Source organism: Melospiza georgiana, chromosome 3, assembly GCF_028018845.1.
Source record: "Melospiza georgiana isolate bMelGeo1 chromosome 3, bMelGeo1.pri, whole genome shotgun sequence".
In the NCBI taxonomy this organism is placed as follows: Eukaryota; Metazoa; Chordata; class Aves; order Passeriformes; family Passerellidae; genus Melospiza; species Melospiza georgiana.
In genome coordinates this window covers 27,571,059-27,583,123 of record NC_080432.1, presented here as the reverse complement: position 1 = coordinate 27,583,123, position 12,065 = coordinate 27,571,059, and the positions used below count along the sequence as shown (strand labels likewise).

The following is a 12,065-nucleotide window of genomic DNA, read 5'->3' as shown; positions in this document are numbered from 1 at the left end:
CTGCATTTTCTGCCATTGAAGAAGACTGCCACAGCACCTCCCTCAGCAGAAGGGAGCTGAGGACCTTCCTTGTGGGTTTCTTACACCAGCCTAAGCTAGACACTTTTGTTGGTTGTCCTGACAGATCTTCCTGCTGCCAGGAGCAGGAAAAGCCCCAGCTCCTACCTTCCCAGTCAAGGGGATGGCGGTGCATGAGTGACTCAAGACAAGCTAAAAAGCCTGGCTTTTCCCAGGAATTTGGGACAGCTGGCACTGAGAAGTCTTGCAGATGTGGAAAAAAGCTTTTTACAGCTTTGTCCACAATGAAATCAAGTCAAAGAGGAGACTTGCGTATTTGGGATAAAGTGGGAGGACACCCCCGCCCATTCTGAGTCCGATATATGGAAACCTGACCCCTGTTACGCAGATGAGCTCCAGGAGCCCTCCGGCATTTTGCAGAGCAAGTACCAGTTGGTGCAGGATGGAGAGTCACTGCAAGCTGCACTTTTTAGGTGGGAGGAGGGAAGGGCTGTTATTTTGTTTTAATGCTTCCAAATCTCTCAAGAGAAGAACAAAGAAAACTTGGTTTAGCCAAGCATTCTCCCCTTTTCATGTTTTCAGTACCCTAAGTTTTGTACCCATCTGCCCTTTCACTATACTCCTTTCCAAAACCAGGCAAGCATCCCACATGGGAGTAGGGGCAGGCAGCCAAATTAACCCCATGCTTCTCCCAAGGCAAAATCTCATAACTATGGAGGGATGAGAAAAGACATGAAATCGACTTGTTTTGACTTTAAAGACTTTTTGGACTTTATTTTAGCCAGTAAAATATTAAAATAAAAAGAAAACTTACAGGATTAAATGGCATAAGTCTTCTATCACAACAACATCCTTGAAGTGATGGGGACTATTTTCCTCCACTAGATTCAAATTATCTACTTCCAGTAAATTCTTTTTAAAAATAACAGCTTTACTAAATAGATTGCATATTGCTTATTTTTAATTTTTTTTTTGTTTTTTCATATCATGGCATCAAGTAATCAATAAAGGTTAAAAATACAGATACATAATAGAAAAAATCCTTTCACTTTAAAGCCAACACCTTTCAGCCATGTCTTTTACTTTCTGCTCAGTCTCTCCTTTCAGTAAGATTTAACCACTTAAGGAAATTGTTTTAAAAGCAGTTAAAAATAATGATTAAATTATGGGATTTACATGAAAGAAATCCTCAGCCCATTCATTTTTTTTTTAAATCATGGCAATTTGTTTTTTAAAAGGTGTTTGAAGTCCTCGAATCTACCTCTTGGCACCATTAAAAGGGAGTAGTTTATAATCCCCTAATGTGCTTAAATAAAGCCTTCAATAGTTTAAATTGTTATTAAACATCTTTTGGGATTATAATTTTATGGCTTTTTTTTGCCTGATTAGATGATGAATGTGAAGATCATCAAATGCTCATCATATAACAAACCAATTACACTGTATAATCCCCAAAATGAGGCTTGAATCCCAACATTTTAAATTAAGCTGGATTTAAAGGATGCAGAGTATTCGCAATAAGTAAAAACACTTGAAAAGAACACCCCACAAACTCCCTTCTCCTAGTTTTGAACAAAAAGGTATTTATATCAATTCCAAGTACCAATAATACCATTACTGGGACAAAAGCCTAGGATGGGCTGAAGCAGAAACTAACTCTGTTGCCACAATTAAATTTACACAGATTTAACTGTAAGCAAGATTATTTTTTAATTCCCCTCCCCCAAGATTTTCCCTTATTTCACTGAGGGATGTACATTACAGTGAGGAGATATGCTTGAAAAATTTGGGAGGAGAGATGACCCCTGAGTGTTAAGGAAAAAAAATTTTAAAAAAAAATTTAGAAGTCTAAAAGGCCTGTAAAACATTGCTGGGCTGCAACACGCCCTGAATTTATCCTTAGGGTGACTTTCTAAAGCAAAGCACAGAACTGGTTTGCCTCAGTCCCTCATCCAGACCCTGCCATGGCATTTAATGCTCGTCTGATGTCACTCCACAAGACTTTTCTCAATTTTGACTCAACTTTAGCAGTTCCTCACCAAATTATTCTTCTTATTTTATTTTTTCTTTTGTTCTAGACAGTAACTAGCTTCCATCTCAAATTTATAGCAAAATCCTAAAACCAGATTTCATAAACCTCCAAATTCATGAGATGGTGTCATAAACTACCATGAAAAATTTTGACAAGCTCCACAACTACATTTTGCCCAACTAACAGCCCACCTGAGCAGCTCTTCCAACCCAGATGTTTAAGCAAAATTAAATCAGAACATCAAAGAGTTAAAAAAATATCCTGCAAATGTGAGTCTGGTCAGCACTTTAGCAATTGTTTTAGTTGATGTTTTTATTGTTATTATTCCAAGAGGAGAAAAAAAGGGCAATTTTGATGAATTTATCCCCTGATTTATCCCTTGAGAAGTTTCAGAGCATACTGCCTGCATCTGCAGAGGACAGTGCTTGCCTACCCTTTGGGCATATGTCAACTCAGTTCTGCACATCAGTCAAAATACTGGGGGAGAGGGGGGTGGTGCTGGAGCCTGACACTGAGTGGGAACTCCTGCCCAAACACTTCGGCATCCGGAGAGAAAAAAATTAATTTCCTCCTGAGCGTGAAACAAGAACTAGGGGACAAACCTTCGGAAATGAAGTCAGTACACAGAGGAAGACTTAAAGCTCTTGGAGATGGAATAACTGCATAGAAGGAACTAACCCAACCTATCCACTTTTGAAAGGCTATAATTGTCCAATATTTATTTTAGGTCTTTCCAACCAATAATTATTAGTATGACAGACATAGCAATTACTGTCTATTTTATGTAATTCCATGCCACTGATGTGTATTAATATTACAACTGTGAAAAAATCTCCTGCTTTTGAAAAGGAGGACTCCCAACTAACACCTCAGTTAGGAAGCACCAATGGTCAATGGGATGGCGGATTTTGCACTTAACTGCTGCTCATTTCTTCTCTGCGATTTTTCAGATGGCAAAGTGAAGGCAGGTAAAGTGCTAGGGGCAAAAGAGAGGTATCACCAGTCATGACATATCCCCTGCCTAAACAGAACCACCCCTCTGTCTTTCCTCACCTCCCACTTTATGGAGGACCTGGTGTTCACCCTACAGAAGACCAAATCCACTGATAATTAAATGGATAAATAAATAAATAAACAAACTGTATGGGATCTCTGGTTTCCTCAGGATGATCTCCCTCCTGCAGCAAGGACATCAGGTGGGGACACCACCTATACCATTGTGCAGTGTTATAAGAGCAGCCATGAAGCCCAGATGCCCTCAAAAATGAACAGGAGTTTTAATTCCTTCAGTCTCTCCCCCCACTACTCCTCAGCTCTTATCACAGCCATTTTTTGGGCCTGGGTATGTTTTGGTGTTTTTTGCACCTCAAGAAGCCTATGAACATGCTCTGCTGCTCCAGTGCTTGGAAGAGCCTACAATGTTCTTCAGATATGTTTTAATTCAAGGAAACTGTCCAAGATCCTACTTAGGGTGTGTTTCAAGGTCCTGCCTGGAGGTCAGACTGGATAAACCAATTCTGTTTTACTGAACTGATCAGATAAATCTGAATCTACCATGCTGCCCTCTAAAAAAACTGCATGCTTCACATGGCTGGGGATGCACCGGGTATGCACCGGGGATGGTGGATTTTTAAAGCAAGCTTTAGCTCAGTGTTACAAGATAGAAAATGCAGCATTGCACAGGTCCTGGAGGGAATGGTTCTTTCTGTATTTGAGTCTTCCAGAAGCAGAGACCACCTTACAAGCAGATGTCCAGATATTGTCTCCCAGGGGCTGCTAGGAGCCTGGAGCAAGCTCAGTAGGCACTCTCCTCTTTTGAACACTATTACCACACAGGAGAAGAGTGAAAAGTCACTAAAACCCTGCACCTAACACAGGTGAAACAGCGAGGGGGTCTGTTCAATCTGTTCCCTGGTCCTGAGACTAAGCATGAAATTAGCTGCAGGGTCAGGTCAAACTCATGTAGTTAAATGCTCTACACAGGGCAGCTCCCACCACAAAGGCTTTTTAGAGACACCCTGTAGCCATATTCCCAGGAAGGCATTTGGAATGCCCAGGCTAAGAGTGCACTGAAGACTGCTCAGTTTGCCAGTATTGACCTTTGTGTTCCTGTGCTCAGATTTAGGTGATGCTTTATTTACTGGCACAAACACAAAAACAGGCCACTTTCAGGAAAAAAATATTTATAGTTCTTAATTTGCAATTCCTCACGGGAAACTACAGGAACTGACAAGCAGTTGTTCAGTGTTCCCTGGTGTGCCTTGTCCTGACTGCAGAGCTCCCAGGGCCTCCCCTGATTCCTGAACCTAAGAGTACCTAACAGGTACATCAGGCTGGTGTGAGCATTGCTGCTGGCACATCACCCATGGACTGCTCTGGGGGTGGATGTCCTTAACCTCACATCTACCTGCAGAGAGATACCAGGTGTCAACTCATCTTGGGTGAGGACCTACAAAGGAGGAGCTATCACCACCAAAGGGACCTCAGCCTTTGGGAAGCCATGAACACACCAGACAGGGCTGAGGACCTGGCGAAGCTGGGGCATGGCTGACATGGAGTCTGCCAGAGAGATTAACCTGGAGATATCTGAGGCCCTCTCTGGCCTCCAAGGAGCAGGGCTCCAACATGAAGGTTCATTCATAGCAACCCAGGAGCGCACAGGACAGGATTCCCTGCCTGATCCCCGTGCTGACAAGAGTCATGGCAGATATCTGGTTTCTTGGCTCAGCAGCGGATGGAGGGGTGATGTGCATGAGCACTTCCTCCTCTTTAGGAGTACACCCTTGGCACAGCTCCCACCAGGGCTGGGCAAGCTGGCCAGCTTCTAGTTTCATCCTGACCCTAGCTACAGGCAGGGGAGAGTCAGCTATGGGGTTAGAGGCAGGAGCCCTTCTTCACCACCACCTGCAGACACCCTAGCAGCTCTTTCCTGACCCTCATCCTCCTGGCACAGAAAGGCTGAGGCAAAAAACCTGGGGCTCAAAGCCCAGATCCCCACAGTGGATAAAAACACAGTAACAGATCACCATAATTTCATGAAGAAGGAGAATGGCATTAGAAACATTTTTCTAGTGGCTAATGTTTGAAGGTGTGGTGTGTATTATAAAGCCTTGAGAGCAGCTGCAGCATCCAGCTTAACCCCACACACCTGTACAGAGCTTTGATTTCTAATCCCAGGAATAAATAACCCCATACAGGTAGCTGTGGTAACAGAAATAACTGTGCATACCCCCACCACTTCCTAAAATTAAATACAGGGGTAACTTACACTCTGGGAATGAGAATGCTCAAAGAAAAAAATTATACTTTGCTATTAAACCAGATACATTCAGAACTTTCATCATGAAGCTTCTGATGATCTCTGACAAACATCTGAATAAGGTCTTTGTTTGCTTTTGGCTTTGTTTTTTAATCTCCCCAATTGTTTTCTGCAATTCTCTGGAGCATAGAACCAGGGGCCAAATGCTGCTCTGTGCTCCAATGCAGTGATACCCACTGCAAAGCAGGACAGGTCTGTAAGGTTCTGGTCATATAAGCTTTAAGTAAAAATCACATTTGGCAGTGATGTCCCCTTAACAATTGTGTCTCAAACAAACAAATCTAAAAACAACACACACACAAAAAACCCCCATACCATAAAAACATACGCTCTATGCTCTTCCCCTGGCATCTAGCAAATGAGGCAACAACAACAACTCTGCTCAGAAAAGTCCCTCTACTGCCTGGCAGCAACATCATATGTATTTTTTGCTTTCTATGACTACTACAACTATGACATTACCCATGTTTTATTTTGCATATGTGATCTAGAGTTCACTTACTGTTAGATGCTGGAACAGCCATGCCCTCATGATATTTGTGGCTACTTTGGGAAAGATGCCACGCTTTTTATGTCGCTTTTTGTCCTTATCTGGATCATCATCATCACCTGTGCTGGGGGAAGCTACACTGTTGTCCAAGCCGTCACCTGTAAATATAGTGAATCAAATTTTGACTTATGCTACCTTTATATACTTCAGCCGAAGCCTGGCTTTGGGTATAAACTGCATGAATATTTAAATGAGGTATAAATTCTTTAACAATGTAATTCACCAGGGGTTGAGGGGATGGGGGAAGGGGGGGGAACAGACATGGGGAGAGGGAGGGGCTCAGAAATGTGTTAGCCCCATGCCGGTTTATCTTGAAGGACAGTGTGGCCATCTCCGCCATTGTAACCCAGAACAAAAAGTGCTTACAAATTATAAAAAATATTTGCAAGCATCCAACTTGCAAAGGTGGAAATGCTGGCTCTTCTTCACACTAGGTCACTTCCCAAAGATTCATCCCAATCAGCTACTTTGGCTGAGCTGACAATTAGGAAAGCATCAAGGGTGTTCTGGGATGGGGATCATGACATGTGTGAAGCTGGGTGCCTCATCCCACCCTGGGGTGTGAAAAGTGGGGTGAATGCAGCTCCCTTGCAACATCATATGCTCTCAGCAAATTCAGAAAAAAAAACCAGATTATTGAGGCATTGCTTATGTTAAGTCTTTTACAGATGTTGGACTTCCCCTGATTCTTTGATAGGAGGTGGGTAGCTAACTGGGTCCCCTCTTCCCAGCCCCAGCCAAAAGAAATTCAGAGGGGGATAAGCAGGCACAAATTTGACATACACCATTAGGAATTAACACCCTGCTTTGTGCCAGTGTGCCATATTTGTAATAGGTGTCTGCTTCTGTGAAACAATCACTGATCCAGAATGAATTTCCTTAACGCAGAGAAGGTCTCAGACAGCTCTCATCACATTAGCAACACGTCTGTGGGAGGATGCCACTGTGCAACAGCCCGCCTGGGTCTGGGCTGATGGCTTAGCGGCCAAGGGAAAACAAAAGTTGCAGTGCCTAGCAGTTTGCATGCAATTTCTGTTGCAAACACTGAAAGCAGTTTATAAACAAGCCCACAGAGCAAAGAAGTCTTTGTGTTGAATGCATGTGGACTGAACAACATATCCTGGCTTCCAAAGACACTGTATTTGTAGCAACACGGAGTTGGGATGTTATTAGGCAAGTGTTTTTTGCACCCCTGGGCAAGAATGATGAAGAAAGTAATCTCAGTTTGGCTGAATACAAACTGTCTCTGTTAGGGACAGAAATAAAATATATTTTAAAAAAAGGGATGCAGACTGTCATGATTTGTTAAACAGCTTTCAGCACCAAAAAAAAAAGCTATTATTAGTGCTATATTCTTAGCGTGGCAAATTTATAATTGTCCTTATGACTTGGCCTGTGTCTTTAATGAAACTGTAACCTTGGGTAGTTACAGACAAACACAAGATTTTTATGAAGAAATTAGATATCCAACAAATTCTTTGAAAGCCCAGTACGTAAAAAAAGGCTTTTATACAGAGAAGCAATTCACCATATAAAATAATAATTCATAAAAGAAACATGAGCAAAGGAAACAACTCAACAGCATTTAAAATTCCACGGGCTAATCTACTTTCTGTCTGCAAGAGGCAAACAAGGAAAAGAAAAGTATTACGCATTCATTGATTAAAAATGAAAAGCTTCTAACCTAATGACACTGCCTTTCACCACCTCCCTGCCATTGTCCACCCACCCTCTCTCCCCACCCCATTTTTTTAAAAATATACTCATTTCAAACCCCCTTCAGATTAATTTAGCAGGCATTGCCTCATGCCTGATGGGAGGAGGACTCATTGATAATTTATGGAAATATCTACTATAATCCAAGGGAGATGACTTTTTTTCCAGCTTTGTGCATCAATAGATAATCAAGGCCTTCAAGCAGCCTTAGCTTCCCATTACCTCGGGCAAAAGAATTCCTGAAAGCATGCCTCCAGGGCACCTGAATTATATCCTCCATTAGGGGAGGAAAAGCTTTCTGCATTCCACCTATAACACTCCCCAGAACCTTTCCTGTTTATTTCTGCTGTATGAAAGCAGAAGCATTTGGAACAGGATTTTTTAAGTGAAGACTTATGTAGATACAATGGAGAAACCTTTCAAGCGCGAGCCAGATCACCTCCTTCAATCCCGGGCAGTGACCTATCCCAAATAAAAGGTTTCTGTTACATCATTAGCTCAAGCCAAAAACAGCCTTGGCTTAATGCATAGTTTGTTCTTCCTACTGTTTTTAGGCAAATACTGCTACTTTACTCCCATCTGGGAGGGAAATTACACTGCTGGGCTGTAATCTAAGACAAGATTTTCATTGGAAGCAAATGCTTTCAATCCAGTGTAAATACTGGTGTATGTTCAGAAAAGCCTAAAACAATAAACCCTGGCCTCGACCGACACAAGTTAGAGAAAGTGAAAAGCAGTGAGGGGATAAGAAAGCACCCGGCTATCCTTGGAGCAAAGGCTTCAGTAGACTTCTGTAAATTGTTTAACCTCTTCCACTTTTTTTAAATGGAAAATTGATCCCGTAAAGACTGAAACCACAGAGAGAAGTCTAAATGGTCAATTGTGGATTTTAGTATTTCCATCTACTTTGCAACTCGATACACTCACCTCTGTGAGGTCTCCAGAGATTTCCCCCTCCTTTTCTTTTTCCCCCCCTCTTTTCCTCCTTTTAAAGATCACTAAACAAACTTGAAGCACCACTGACCAGCCACACGGTAGCAGCTACGAATTGCATTTGTAAAATGTCGGTGGCAACTCTGCTCCTGAAGTTGACTTCTCCTGCCGCCAAATGAAGGCGAACTGAAAAGGTGGAAATAATCATAGAAATGATGCTAGTCCATAAACAAGCTTACAGCCTCATTAGTATAGCGGGAGGCTCCGCTGGGTGATTTATGCTTGTTTTGCTGATGCCATGAGGAAATGCCATAGGGCAACTTTAGCCAGCTGCTAATGGTTTCTGACAGCTTCTTAGCAACTAGTGCAAGCAACGCTGTGGCGTTTGCTAGTGACAGAAACCGAAAATGTCATATTATCTGCCCATGTGTCACGAAGTCCGTGTGGCAATTAACTAGTAGGCCAGTGACTGAGGGGCCACAGGCTTTTCAGAATGGCCCATGGCTATTTGGGGTCAAAGCGGGCGCAGCGTTCGCCTTTATGCTGCACATATGCGTGGGTGTGTGCATGATCCCCATCGAGCTCCCTCTGCCCTGCTCCCCGATCAGTTTGGTCTATGCAGATCCTTTGTCCATGGAGAAATTCCGTCTCACTTTCTCTTTAGGCATGGCGTGACATTATCAGAGGAACTGCAAGTAATCTGTCTTGATATGATGGTTGGAAATGGCACTTTAATTGGCAATACCTGATTCCCTGGTTTTGAGTGCTGGATCCAAAGGTGCTAGCTGTTTTTCTGCTCGCTCGCAAATTAGTCTAAAAGGATTTAAGATCACTGAAGCAGACTCGTTGCCTGTCAAATTGCTGGGAGCACAGCAACTCTGCACAGCAACTAGATGCTATTTTAAAAAAAAAAGCAAACGCAGAGCCTGTAAGGAGCAGAAGGAGAGCCCAGACTCCACACGCCCGTTCCCTGGCGAGTAGAACCAGGCGCTATATGTCAAACTGTCAAACCTTTCAGCATGGCCGTTTGCCCTTTCAAATAATATTTAAGAATTGTTTTTACACAATTTTTTATAGGCCATGGTCTAGTGAAAGAGGCCAACCAACAGAGAAAGGAATTTGTACTACAATTCGTCCATGGACGATTTCTTGACAGACCCGGGCCAATCCCCACGGAGCAAGGCAGGTGACCTGTGGCAGCTCCCTGGCTGTTGGGGAGCTCCGATTTCAAACGCCCTCAACTCCAGCATCCCAGAGTTGCCTATTTAAGCACACCCAGGCATTTAGGCTGTGCTATCTTGTTCCATTCAAGAAGGGATAAAGCAGCATTTATCGTATTCAGCCCTGCTGAATGGCTCAGACTGGCCATGCCAGCAGGGGCTCCTCTCACTGCGTTCCCCTCTCCACTGTCACCGTGCCTTACAACCTCCCTTCCCCTCCCACTCCCCCAAAAATCAGAGGCAGAAGCAGCAAAGGGCAAGCGACTTTATAGCGGCCCCTCAAGTGGGTAATGCTCTCTTTGTCCCGGATGATATGTTATAAACCTTTGTTGACAAAATAGGTGCTTCTGGAGAGCAACTTGGCACAGGCACTTGCCTTCAGCAGCCATGGTTGTGGCAGGAGTTTACTGGTGATTCAAACTCTCCTTCACTCCCACACCAAACTCCAGGTAAATGTCATCACCCCGCGACACTGGGAAGTCTGGCAGTGTGGCACAGCTGGGCGACTTTCAGCCACTCCAGCTCCCAAATCTACTCTCAAACCTCAACCATCGAGGCTGCCCAGATATGACATAAATATTCCCAATCCCAAGTCATGGAGGTTTCTGAAAGGATGGGAAATTCAGATGTTCTAAAAACTCTAGCCTTTTGCTTGACTACAAAACCCATGCCTCTGCATGGAGCTCTTTAGATGACCATCCTCAAATGATTTTAATGGACCAGAAACTTCAGTATCAAAGTTCCAAATACAGCTTTACTAAAAGTACCTTCACCAGATGTAACAGCTTATTTCTCACTCCACATAGCCCTGTCCTACTATCAAGTCTGCTTCCCATTCCTCTGACAGGACATCTGAAAGGGCTTTTGGGGTCTAGTGTTCAATCTTCTGGGAGAGGGGAAGAGCAGGGCACCGGCTTTGCTGAGGTATACCAAACAATATGATGAACACTTCCAGCTTATATAGCCCAGTTCTACACAGGAATCTAAATACACTGCTTTAAGGAGTTCACAGGAGAAAATGTTAAAGATGCGCACCCAGAAGCCCTAGGAAAGGCCTGGAGCAACTTTTAAGTGGACTGACTAAAAGCTCCTTATGTTCAACTTATTTGTATGTGTCCAAATGTCTCCTGTTAAAAAAGTTTCTGCCTCCTAGAAGAACTTCACAGTGTGCATTTACTTTTGTATTTCATGAGCTAATATAATTTAAATATACACTGTGTTTGGACAAAACCTGTTGACTTCTGTAATAGATTTATAATGCATTCAGTGCTATGAACTGAAACATCTAACATGATGGCCCAAAATTCATGGTCTTTTCAGTATTGTCTTTTTTTTCCCCTAATTCTATAATAATTTTTTGCAATCATTTAAATGCAAGTTCCTCAAATTCCTGCTTCTGGTAGTATGAGAAATCTTAAACTGCCAAAGCTAAGTATTTAACTGCTCGCTGTCCATCCATGTTTAGCTGTCCATCCACAGCTCTGTTGGTTCCTTTCTCTTTTAAATATTCCAAGAACCAAAAACTTTTCAGTAACCTTTACAAGTAAGTGGAAAGGAAGATTCATTAGCTTCAAGCAACATAATATACTAGAGAGATTGTAACTGGCAAAATTGCTTTCCTTAACCTTTCTTCTGTGTCATATACCAATTTAGAGTAACTCCTGTGATTTCCACAGCTTTACCTGTGTTATCCCTTACAGAAACAAAACTCCAGTTTACCCACACATCCACCATGACAACTTTTTATGGAGCAAACTAGGTTTATGTGTGACATTTTCCTATAAGGTACAAAATTATAAATTCTCAAAAAAAGCAGGTCCACAGATGCAATAAACTTTTCTGTGAAGCAAGAGAGGGAATATGTTCACAGGAAATAGAACAAGGATCATCATTTCAGACCACCAGCTTTGAAGAGATTTGGGCAACCAAAGAATGTGGGAATTTCTTTGTATGTATATATTTTTCAATTTGTTTCAGACACAACCAACTTGGCACAGGAATGTGGTGAGCAGAAGTCACACCCAAATGACTCTGACATGAGTCAGTGCAGCTATTATTCACGTCCACAAGTACTGAAGGACAAGTTCACGACTCAGGAAGTATCATTCCTCCTTAGAGCAAGGTGGCTAAAAAGGCAAGCTGAGCAGCACAGGGGCTGAGTGCTCAGGTATGCCAGGAGAGAGCTGGAAGGCACTGACACAGTCTGTGGGTATGTGCCCAGCTGCTACACCAAGCTGTACCTATCCTTTGAGAAAAAACACAAATTTTAACATTAAA

At 42.7% G+C, this 12,065-nt stretch overlaps 1 protein-coding gene across 3 annotated transcripts in view; it reads right to left on the bottom strand.

The window, feature by feature from the left end:
- The window catches only part of MEIS1 (Meis homeobox 1), a 106,824-nt gene that overhangs the window by 45,163 nt on the left and 49,596 nt on the right, over nucleotides 1-12,065 (bottom strand). For all 3 annotated transcript variants that reach the window (XM_058019503.1, XM_058019504.1, XM_058019502.1), the window contains exon 8: nucleotides 5,872-6,017. In XM_058019503.1, the coding sequence (XP_057875486.1) occupies nucleotides 5,872-6,017 (146 nt within the window). The remainder of the gene's footprint in view (nucleotides 1-5,871; nucleotides 6,018-12,065) is intronic.